A 12,543-nucleotide genomic window follows, 5' to 3' on the forward strand; every position below is an offset into this window, starting at 1 on the left:
TTTGAAGTGATAGACTGAAGTATATCTTCACAAGATGATACATGTTTCTGATTTAACTCTGGGCGGTTGCAGGCTGCTTTTTGGATCTGTCCCTTCAAAATAAAATACCAGCTAAGTAGGGCTAAGTTATGATGCCTTTCTCACGTAATTTATGACTTTATTCTCTCATTATTACAACTGTTACCTCCTGATATCTCAGATTTATCTTCATGATATAACTGCATTTAGTTTCTATTCACTACTATGCACTTTTACTCTCCAAATCTTTTTTTTTTTCATAATTTTAGTCGTTTTCATAGATGTATTTGTAGTATGAGAAAGATTTGTCATTATATTTGTGTGTGGGTACAGATAAAACAATACTTTCTGTTTATTATATTGAATAAGTGCATACATTTCATTCTTTGGACATACCTAGTACACAATATTTAATTTTTTCATATTTTTTACATATATTTTTTTAATCATTTGATTTATTATTATTATTTTTTTAATCAATATTAAAACTTAAATTAGCTACCCAAAGTCAAACACTCAAACACTTCAAGAGATTATTGCCAGTTGGATTAAACGTGTTTAAGTTTCTTCTCTCACACATTAATCTGTCTCTCTCAGCTCTTGCAAAAAAACAAACAGCTATCTCTCAATGCAATTTGAAAAAAAAAAAAACATCCTTGCTGTGTAGGTCAGCAGGTGTTTCAACAGGTGTGATGCTTGAGGAGAGGTTTTCCTTCATTTATAAATTCTACTGTGAGCCGAAAGGGAATAGAAAAGATGGAGGCTGATTTTGTATCTTTTGAGTTTTATCTGTGACTCTTTGTTTGAATCTCAAACCCGTAGCAAAAGCTTTGAGAGGAGGATGAAGAGATGAACACAGAATGTTCTGTGTTTCTACCAAAGCCTTCAAAGTATCATATGACTTTATGACTGTTCCTTTTGTCTCTTCTTTTCCTACTTTTTTAGATTTTATGAGTCTCTAAATCAAAAATTAAATTAGATGATGTGTACATTCATTAATTATGTGTTTGGTCCAATTTACATCACGGTTTCTTTAAAGGAGTTTGATGTGGTATTAAAAGTGTTTCATCCAGGATGGATTCGGGAGTTGCTCCTTGCTCCTGAAGAGCAACAGAGCTCTCCAGCCTCACAGTAAATAAGAGCACAGTGGAAGTGGACTGTGAGCACCATTGATCCCAGAAAACAATTCCACTTCCTCTCCTGTTGCCGGAGAACGCTTCCCAGCAAAAAATAGAGCACCAGGGATGTAAGAAGAAAGGGGGAGTTGTGGGGGAGGAAGAGGAGGAGGAGAGACAGAGGGGAGGGCCACTCTTGTGATGCCCTTGCTTTACTTCTCATGCCCCCCCTCATGTGGACGAACAGTTTGGTGTTTGGACGCTCGACTCAGCCAAGATCCTCAGGAGCCAGATCTCACTGAGAAGTTTGAGAGGAGACGGTTGTCCCTCTTTACACCGCTCGTCTCTGCATCTTCACCTCCAGATTCTTCAGTGAACGTAAAGAAGACTCCTCAAAGAGTGGACGATAAGGAGCCTCCACTTCATCAGAAACAGCCTGCAGGAAGAGCAGGTAAGCTCCAAAGTGAACATCAGGTGTTTCTGAAACTGTAAATATTGTTTAAGTCTACAATGATGCTGACATTTGGGTTAAAATTAGGAACATGTGGCAGAATTAGTTTTGTCGAGATCAGAGTGATAGATTAAGAGGCCCGGTGCAAGTTAGAGACCCCCTCCTCTCCTTCCTCTCAGGTACTGATGTTCTTCTTCTCACTTCTTCTTTCTCTCATCATTCTCGTTAGAGACAAACATTTTCAAACAAAGAGCAGCTCTGGAGAGCTTAAAGCATCAACAACCGCCTCCAGCTAAGAGTAGGAACTGAATGAAGTGTTTGAAGAGACCTTTCTCTGTGGAGTCTTTATTTTGTGGACTGGGGTTGAAATTTTGATTTGATGCTAACAAAGTTTCTGGTCCTCGAAAAGAAGCGATGGATTGTGTGTTTTAATTTATAGAGCCGTTTATCTTTACTGTTAGTGTAGATATAAAAGCCTAAATGTTACTTGTACTGATTTTTTACTCTTTACATTATTTTACTGTATTATCTCCTGTAACTTATTGGGAAGGGTCTTTTCCAGTGAAGGTTTGTGGGAAAAAAATCCAGCAGTGATACTCTAACTTACTGTAACCTTGCTGCCTGTTAGCTTTTGTAAAATTAACTGCGACTTTTTTTTACGGTGAAGTTGTAGTTAAATCTCCCTATTTGATTAAAAAAATAAGTGTGACTGAGAAATGATTTTGGCACAGAAAGAAGACGTTCAACAGAGTGGTTGTTGTTTTATTAAAAACATGTGACACAAATAGTGACATTTAACACATTTTTAAGATATCCATCCAGAACAGCTCTTAAAAAAGAGACCCAGAAGGATAAAGATGAGATTACAGCTCAAAATTTAGATCATACTGTCTACCCTCCAAAGGATGAGCTAATGAGATCAAAACATCTCATCCGTCATCTCCCTCAGCTGTCCAGGAATCTGCATCAGGACTGGGTTAGTCAGAATCTGCCTTCATGAAGCACCTTCCAGCTGTCCTGTTGACGGCTCCTGTGTAATGCAGCTAAACAATAGATCATAACCAGGCTGCGTCTCTGTGTACAGCAGCGGGCAGATGAAGAGCCATGTAAGGTAGCAGGCGGCACATCGGTGTGACTGATGTATGGCAGCCGAGGCCTGCGCTGGCCCGTGGATGGTGGCAACAGGTGACTCACATGAGTGGGAAACATCCTCCCCCCTCAGACCGCATCAGGGTCACTCTATCCCTACCTCACCCTTACACAGAGCTAGTAACGCTAAACTTAAACATGCTCATCCTTGATCGTGATCCTGGCTCTCATGGGAAGAGAGCACACGCCACCCATGCAGTCCTGCACAGACACAGCTGCTGCATGGCATGCTGGGATTGACCTTTGACTCAGAATTAAACCTTAAAATCCATGATTCATATTATTCATATTAAATTCATGCAGGTCTTTTGAGCTAATAGTTATTCCAATCAGATATGAGCCTTTTTATTTCTTTTAATCTCTCTTCTTTAGAAATCATCTCATTGGACGCTCCAGGCGCTCAGAGAGTAAAAATAACAAACCCTGATCTAAATAACTACAGACTGAGTATGTTTGGCATCCTGTTGATGTCAGCTGAGACCGATGATCAGTTTGTGTTGGTGCAGAGAAGTTTTCCTAAAGTGTGTCTGTGGATGTCCCAATGGTAAAGTCTTCCCTTGTGCCATACACCTTTTGTCCTCTGGGGTCGAAGCGACCCCACCTGGTTTTACTGTTATTCCTGACATTTAGTAAAAAACAAATTCATCTCTTCATTGTTATACCTTTAGACTTACTCCAGTCCAAGATCATTTTTCCCCTCTCATTTTGGAATTTAAGGGCAGGGATGCACGATATTGGATTTTTGCCGATATCCGATAAGCCGATATATCGAAACCCCTTTTGGCCGATACCGATAATTACAAGTTTGTTTGTTTTTTTCACTGAAAAGAAAGCTAAGTCTATCCTGTACTGGAATTTATATGTTACTCTAATTGTGACGGTCTTATTTAAGAAACACACATAAAACAAGACAAAAAACATTTGATTTTACCATAAATAAGAAATGTATTATTTTTTCAAACTCAAGACATTCAGTATTAAAATACAGAAAAATAATTTCTTTAGATCACATGAACTTTAAATGTACAATGCATTTTTAAACATAACCAAGTTGCATTTGATTATTTTAGAGCTACTGTATCAACCTGGTGACAGACACAGAGCTCTGCAGAGCAAATAAATGAAGTGCTACATTTTATTTAAGGAGCTTATTTTTCAGATGGAAAATAATAATAATCCTAACTTAACAGCACCTTATCGGCTGTGCCTATCAGCAGAAATTTTTCATATCTGCCGATACCAATAAACGTGTTTTTAAGCTTTTATCAGCTGATACCGATATTGTGCCGATAATATCATGCATCCCTATTCAAGGGTGTTTTTTTTTTTTTTTGATTGCAAAGGATTGCATTGGGGGTCAAAATGACCCTAATACAACATGAGGGTTAAGTTTGTGGTTCTTTCAAAATAAGAGCTCATAAAATGAAACAATTTCATGTGAAATGGGACTCAAAGCTTTGACAGTAGGGAAAAAGATGATCATCATAAAGAAAGTCCATACACCTTATCGGTCTGGGAACTCCAAAATAGGTTGTCACTGAAAGAGAGAAACATCCTTCTAAGATGTCCTGGGCCTAGTTACAGAAGATAAATTATAAACCTAGAAATGTTTTCACTTCACATAATACTTTGTAAGAAAGTCTTTTCTTTACTTTGTGACAGGGTTCAAATTAGACTAAATCAGTGTTTCAAAACAACAAAAACAACACTTATTAACTACTTCTTGAAGACCTCCACAACAATGCTTTTAAATAAGTATTAACTTGAGTTAAAGCAGCTAATGAAGCCATAAACGCTGTGATAAAGCTTTCTAAAACTTTGCTCCACTGAATATTTTGGCTGGCTCCCTTAAGTGTGAGCCTGTGTGGCCGAACCTGTCCCTCTAACGTATGTCAAATACTGCACACGCTTTCAGGTAAATAATGAGTTCCTCTCTCTGTTTTACTTCAGGATTTGGACAGCTGAGCTCCTTAATGAAAAATGTACCCCATTTCCAGCATAACTCAGGCAACACAGTTGTGCAGGCCAAGAAAATGTACACCCCAGCAGCTAATTGCTCTGTGTTTATGAGGATGGAGGAGGCAGTGCATCCTGGTCCTCTATGAGGATCCAGAGTCTGTCAAACATGGATCAGGGATGGAAAGAGCAGAAAGCTGAAGGAAAGTTCAAGTCAACCCTGCCTCTTGTTGTTCCTAACTTAATTCTCATTCTGAAGATCAGTTCCTGTTCTCAGAGTTGAAAGTAAAGAGACCCAGCAATGTGCCTAAATACAGCACAACACATACAAAAAAAAAAAACAGAAAAATTAATTTTCCATTAAAGGGATTGTTCCAGTTAGAGGTGCTGCCACAGTCCCAAACGTCCTTGAATCCGTCTCACTGCCCTTTAAGGAAATAATGAGGCTGGTCCGGGTGATCGTTGTGTTGCAGCACGGAGAAAACATGCAGCATTTTATTCATGTTGCTCTGCAGCAGCTGTCACTGCACAGTAATGCCGTTTCATAACCGTTATTCCTCTGAGCTTTCTGGCTGCTGTCCAGAGCTACTCAGTGTCACTGCACTGCACGCCTGAGTGGAAATTATACCCACTTTAGCTCGTCCAACACTTCAGGAAATAGAGCTATTATTACCCAATTTTTACTCAAGATCTCTACTTTACCTGAGTCATACTTTATTTCCTTAGGTAATGTGCTCAGACTTTTCCTTGGTGCAGGAGAAACACAAACACATGGATACTCATTTATTAACGCAGATGCAGAGGAAGAGACTTAAGAGCACAAAGTGATTTCACAGATCCATAGTGGACACAACACACAACACTTTTTAAATACCTTGCTCTTTTGTCCTTCGGAAGTCATATTGTTTGAGATTGCTTCCTCTGAGAACAGGAAGAGGGAGTCGAGGGAAGGAGACAGGGACTCTTAGAGCTGCTTTTCCACAGCTGATCTGAGTACTGCTCGGTCAGGGGCGGAAAGCGTGTATTTCCAACACTTCATGTGAAAACTAGTTTGTTTACTGTATGTGTTGTGTTCCCAGCCACACCAATATGGAGGAGATGAGCTGATACAGAAGTTCATCAGAGAGTTTCTGCTTCTTTATTTGATGTGTTAGACCTTAGTTACTGAAAGAGCTTAGACTTACTAAAACTTTTGTTCCTTTTATACTTCAATGTGTCAAGTAACTTTGTTGGTTCATAGAATACATTTCATGTTGATGAAAACTATTCAACACATTTTGTCCTTTAAATTAAAGGGGCTGTGAGGAGTTTGAAAGTGATCTTGAAAAAGTCTCCCTTCAAGATATATTCCTGATCGTAATCCACACTTAAAAATGAGATTATCAGCGCCAATGTTGCTGGTTCCAGGTTATTTTAATTCGCTATTTCTTAGCTTCCAGTTCGGGTCGTCCAGGACTGGATTGATCAACAGCACAACTCGGTTGCTATGACAACACCTTGCTGGCTGCCGAAGTTTAGTAGTGAGAGGAGATAAAAACAATTTCTATAATTAATTTTGTAGTGATGGTGGACACAGGAGCCAAACTGTCAGGCAGAAAAAGGACAGAAGAGCAGAAGAAAGATAAAAATGTGAGTGATACAGCCCAAGCTAAAGACTAATTAGCCTTTAGCTTGGGCTGTATCACTATAACACAGGGGCTAAGCTGTTTGTGATAATGTTCATTCCAACCCACAGTCAGTAGTTATTCTGCAGTGGTCTGTTCAAACTTAAGAGTATATCAGTAAAATGAAGAGTGAGGTTAAGTTAGCTCTGATTGGTAGATGACTGGCAGGACATAGCTAACCAGGATTTACTGACATCACACATTATAGACATGTCTCAGAGCACCGGGCTGCTAGTGCTATATACAGCTACTAAACTACTTACAAACTGACAGTGTTTACTTGTTATCACGTTAGCCTACAGATACATCAGAGCACTGGGCTAACATATAGCCAACTGCTACTTTTGCTCGATGTCACGTTTCAAACTGTAAAGCTACGTAACTGTACTGATAAGTCCCTTCCCTCGTTGCGTCATATCCAGTAAAAAGTTGTCTTGAACAAAGAAAGTTTGTTTTGATCCGATCTCCATGTAATTCCAAAGCAGACACACACCTGGCTTAAAGTAATTCACGACAGTGTGCATAGACTCCGGGCCACAAGGTGGCGAGGGACTGCAATCAAAACAGATCCTCTTCATAGCATCTTTAAATAAATTAATGAAATAACTGAAAATATAAATACATTTCCTGCAGGGATTCTATTCCTCACGTCACATTGTCCAATTTATAAACAACTACCAACAATGTAAGCAATGAAACAAAAATTATTTTAAGTTTAAGTTCATCTTCACACTGAAAAAGGAACCAGTTTCTAACTGGTAGCAATCACTGTAAAAGTATTCACAGGACCATTGCTGTTTTTTGGTCCCATAATCCTTTGCTGATTACATCAATATACCAGCAAACACTGTTCCCAGTCAGCTGCTGCAGATATCAGTAAAATATTTTCTGATTCTTTTATAATCAGTTACAACGCACAGGTCTGTCCAGGTGAGACGTCTGGAAAGAACACGTCCGCTGTAACGTGCACCTCCTTCTATTGTCCACGCTGAACTCTTACACCCTTCCTCCTCCACTGAAATCTCTGCCTCTTTGTGATCCACTTCCATTAAAGATCATCAACTTTAAAGAAGGCTTTGGGCCAGCTCCTTGAGCAGGACGAGGACCCGACCAGTCTGACGTTAGGTCCATGCTGGAAACCAAGTGTCAGAGCACAAACTCCCACATGTTGTTAAGTGGGTGTTGAGTTTCCTGCCCCTCTACTTAACAGATAAGGAACTCAACGCTCTGATTTCACATCTTACTACCTTATATATACTTAACTGAGGCACAGAGGGAGAGACGGACAGAAGGACAGACACTCATGGTCATTTAGACCCCCGCCCTCACTCTTTCTCACTTGTTCAGTGTCAGTCCTCTGTGGATGCACAATGGAAGTAGCTTAGTCTGAACAACTGCTCATGGATCACACTTGAAGGAAGATGAGGGATGGTAAGACTGAATTTCAACTCCTTGTTTGGCTTTTTTTTTGTAACTCACAGTGATTGTAGAGATTATTCTGTGTATCTTAAAGCTCGCCTTTGAAATAACAGTTTGTGTTAAAGCGCAGCTTCAGGAGGAATGTGTACGTTTTCTGGTACCTAAAAGCGTCGTCACTCTGGACATGTGGAGAAAACCTGTCAAACTCTTACTTTCAGACCTTGTTTTTGAACGTCAGCTGTCTTTGATGTCTAACGGGGAAGTAAAGGCTGGCAGTGTGTATGCTTAGTTACAGAGCGTGTGTAGAGGTCAGAGGTCATCCCTGGATGGAGTTTGATGGGTTTTCTTAACCTCTCGGTGACAGGGGTCATTTATTGCACTTATAAAGCTGTCTCCTGAACCGCCTTATAGGGTCTGTCTTGGCTCAGGCTCACCAGCCTCTCGCTGCCATGTTTGGGTCTGCTGCAGTCCAGAGGTGAAGAGATGGAGAGATGTGATTGACAGATACGTCCAGATTTGTATTGCGTAGGAGGTTTGGGTTTTTTTGCACTAAGTATTGTGGACATGAAAGCTGCCTTTCTGTCACTGAGTGAAGAGTGCTGGTGATGGTCCAGAGGCAAGATGGGTACAGCGCAGCTCAGGCCAGGTCACACAGCATCAGAGGACAGAGTCTCCTCGCTTTGACTTGCCCTGTGGTGGCCTGTTAGCCTTTCTGTCTGTTTGTCATACATATGATGGAGCCAGACGTGGGGAATGTAAACACACATAACAAAATATTGCCATATTTTTTCTTAAAACGACCTCCGTGTTTACTCTGACATGACTCCTGAACTTCCTCTCCTCTTTCTCTCTGAGCGTCTCCGTTTCTCTGGTGGGAACATGGTTGTTCTCATGCCAGCGTCCAGTCCTCGAGCAATTCACAGACAGAGAAGCTATTTTTATGATGCCACACACACACACCCAGGTCACTTCATCATCAGAGGACCATCAGCTAACTGTGTTTCTCTTTGTCTTTGTCTCTTCTCCCTCCATGTCAGTGACCCCATCGTTTCAACCCTAGTTCCTCCTTCGCTCCTTCTCCAGTCTTCTTGCCTCAGGTGTATTCAACTCAAGCAGCAATGGGGGATTGGAGTCTCCTGGGGAATTTCCTAGAGGAGGTCCAGGAACACTCAACCTCAGTGGGAAAGGTCTGGCTCACGGTTCTCTTCATCTTCCGCATCCTGGTGCTGGGAACAGCCGCAGAGTCCTCCTGGGGAGACGAGCAGAGCGACTTCCTCTGCGACACTCAGCAGCCCGGTTGCACCAATGTGTGTTACGACAGCGCCTTCCCCATCGCCCACATCCGCTACTGGGTGCTGCAGATTGTGTTCGTCTCCACACCTTCCCTCATCTACATGGGCCATGCCATGCACACAGTACGAAGGGAGGAGAAGGAGCGGAGGAGGGAGCAGGAGGAGAGGGAGGCCAGAGGAGAGAGTGGAGGAGACCTGGAGGGAGAGAAGGAGTACCTGCAGCAGAAGGAGAGCAGCAGAGTGATGAGTGATGGAGGAGGTCGTGTGCGTCTGAAAGGAGCACTGCTGCAGACTTACATGCTGAGCATCCTGATCCGCACGGTGATGGAGGTGACGTTTATCGTGGTGCAGTATCTGATTTATGGAGTTTTTCTGAAAGCTTTGTACCTCTGCAAGTCCTGGCCCTGCCCAAACCCAGTCAACTGCTACATGTCCCGTCCCACGGAGAAGAACGTCTTCATCATCTTCATGCTGGTGGTGGCTGGCGTGTCTCTCCTCCTCTCCGTGCTGGAGCTCTACCACCTCAGCTGGAAGAGCATGAAGAGATGTTTTCGCAAGAGAGCGCTAGAGAGAAGCAGCCATAGAGCGGTGACAGTCGCTGTGTCTGCAGCTCTCGAGCCAAACAGCCCTCCTCAGCCCTCAGCGTCCTGCACCCCACCTCCAGACTTCAGCCAGTGCCTGGCAGCTCCCAGCTCCATGACACCAATGACCTCTCAACCCTTCAACAACAGAATGGCGCTTCAGCAGAACTCGGTCAACTTAGCCACCGAGAGGCATCACAGCTGTGACAACCTGGAGGATGAAGATGATTTCCTGAGACTGAGATACGACCAAGCACCCCCAGAGCTCCCCAACACATGCTCCCAGTCACCTCTACTTCACGCTGGCTTCATAAGGGAGAAACGGCGTCTGAGCAAGACCAGTGGGAGCAGCAGCCGTGCTCGCCAAGACGACCTGGCAGTGTAGACTCACAACCAGCAGAGGGACATGGAGAGCAGTGAAGGAGACTCAAAGACGAGTCTGAATGAATACTCAAACTCTGCAGAGAAAGGATGCATCATTCAGAAAGGAACGCTCTGATCTGTGAGAGGACCATGCAAACAGTACATGAGAGGAGTCCAAGTGCTTGAATCTAAACACCAAACTGCAAAAAAAAAGGAAAAATAATTTTGAAATGAGAACAGGGTAACAGGTTTGATACCTGGCTTTTGCACAACGGTTGAAGCCAATGACTTAGAAAAGTGTGAATGATGATTTTCAAGGCTCTTCAGGAAAATCTTGCAAGAAAAATCTCATTGGTCCCTTCGACTGCTACCCTTGGGAAATAAAATGTAATACTTGAGACAATCAGGGACTGAATATGCAGTAACATCTTAGATTTGTTTGTAGTGAATTGAGGTAAAGTGCCTTAACAAGGGAGAAAATATTTTCATGAACAAAACATATTTTTCCAAAAGGTTAAAAGAAATATTACAATTCTATCCATCCATCTTCTAACTTTTAAGACCGCTGGAACGGGTCAAACAGCCATTAAATGTAACTCAGCACGATCTTCTTCCAAAATAAAAGCAGCGGGTAAAAATCAGAAGATCTGTAAGCAGCGGTGATGAGAGATTGTTGCCTGTTTCAGGATGTTTCCTTTGAAAGAGATTCAGGGGGAAAGAAAAAAAAAAGGGGGAAGAGCTTCTGTTTGGATGCTGTTATGAAGAGATTACGCCACTGGGTGGCAGCATTGCACTTAAAACTTTCTCTTCATCGTGTACATACTTCTAAAATTTATGAAATGTTTGTTTCTTTTTATGTCTTTGAATGTATTGTATTTCATCTCTTGTGTCTTTAATTTTTACCGTACGCAGAGTAATACTTCATGTTATGTTTGAACAGTTTCAAGGCCACAGTTAAGATTCATCTTACAGCAAACATTTATTCACAAACCACAGCCTTGTCCAGCCTGATGTTTAATCATGGTAGTTTTTTTTTTTTTTTTGATTATTATTTTAGCTTCCTTCAGAGACCTATCTGCAATAATTTCATCACCTTCCAGGATCACGCCAATAAATCATTGACTGTGCAATCAGATGTGTTGTCAGCCTGTGTCCTTTATTCCACTACTTAGATTTGTGTGTTTCTTTTAATAGTGTTACTTAACTTTAATCTTTAGTTAATACATTACTGAGCAGAAAATCACTCAGACAGTATTTGAACCCTGCAGCACAAGCTGAAAAATAAGCTGAATTTTTAAAAGAAATGTTTTTCGTCGCACTAATAGAGGAAATCTAAAACTGAGGAATTGCTGCATTTCAGATAAGTATCTTTTCACCAATTGCGTTTTCCAGTCTGTTCTCAGCAGAAAGGACCTGCAGGAGACAGACTGGGGGAGATAAACAGTATTTACACAAACACAGACTGTCACACCATCTCTGCCAGGAGCTGAGCGGCCATCATCCAACAGTTTGGTCTGTCTCAAGCTGAGGAGCTGAGCGCGCAGTAGAAGCTGCCTTTTTGCTTATTTGCTCATAAATTTATACTGTATGGGTCTTATATTTGAGATAAATACCGAAGATGACTCCAAGTGCACATCTGTAATCTAACATAACACTTTATAGCCGAGGTGATGTATTTATGCTTTTAAAGGTAAACTTATTGTTAAGTGCCATGAATTCATGCAATCCAGGATTGATTGTCCTGAACAGAAGAATATGAACTGTTCACATTGCACACCAATAGGGTTTTCTGACTTTTATTTCTTATTTTTTGTCAAACAAAAGCTTTTGATTGTTGTTAAAAAGATCATGCCATATTTCAAAAAAAAAAAAAAAAAAAAAAAAGAAAAGAAAAGAAAAAAGAAATATACTCTTTTAGAAAATTCCTCTTTGGATTTTTTTTTTTTTTACTTATAGCTTACGATAAGATAAAATAAGAAGTGCAAAAAGGTAGAGGTCCTGAAGATTCCTAAAGTCAGAGTTATTCATTAACTCTCTTGATAAATAACACATATACAGAGCTGGTTTTAAGTTAGAAGGGAATGGGACATGGGGTTTCCTTTGTCTGAGACCTCCTGTGTTGTTGCTGTTGTCATCATTGTAAATGTTTTGAGACTGCTTGGAAAATAAATAAGGCTTCGGAAAAAAAAAGAGAGAGAGAGATTAAAATTATTTGCTAAAATCTGTGCAATTTTTTAATCATTATTTGTATTCCCCAGATAAAACTATAATATTGCTTTACAACTTTTTTTCAAGACAATCACATTACTTCTGTCATATATATTTTTAAATTCTATTTTGATATTGATTACTAACATCATTGTTATAAAAACGTATTAAACAACTTAATTCCGAAAATAAGGAACAAAGTACATATGAATAGGAGCTGTATAAGTTTGGCTTCATTCAGTGAAGTAAAAAAAAAAAAGAATAAAAGCAAAAATGAAAAATAATAATAATAACAATAAAAAGATAAGGATTGTGAAAAAGGAAACT

The 12,543-nt window shown here is 40.6% G+C and overlaps 1 protein-coding gene across 1 annotated transcript; it reads left to right on the plus strand.

Annotated features, from left to right (window-relative positions):
- The first annotated feature begins 1,327 nt into the window (after positions 1-1,327).
- On the plus strand, positions 1,328-11,110 carry gja5a (gap junction protein, alpha 5a). The gene is made up of 2 exons (XM_074695605.1): positions 1,328-1,584; positions 8,810-11,110. The coding sequence occupies exon 2, from the start codon at positions 8,891-8,893 to the stop codon at positions 10,028-10,030; it is 1,140 nt and encodes a 379-aa protein (XP_074551706.1). The 5' UTR covers positions 1,328-1,584; positions 8,810-8,890; the 3' UTR covers positions 10,031-11,110.
- Positions 11,111-12,543: the final 1,433 nt, after the last annotated feature.

This window comes from Halichoeres trimaculatus, unplaced genomic scaffold, assembly GCF_033239565.1.
Source record: "Halichoeres trimaculatus isolate MK-OKI-2021-1 unplaced genomic scaffold, fHalTri1.1 fHalTri1_scaffold_19, whole genome shotgun sequence".
Classification (NCBI taxonomy): Eukaryota; Metazoa; Chordata; class Actinopteri; order Labriformes; family Labridae; genus Halichoeres; species Halichoeres trimaculatus.

Excerpts from the sequence above, each read along its gene's own strand:
- gja5a (XM_074695605.1), top strand. The coding sequence starts at position 8,891 with ATGGGGGATTGGAGTCTCCTGGGGAATTTCCTAGAGGAGGTCCAGGAA.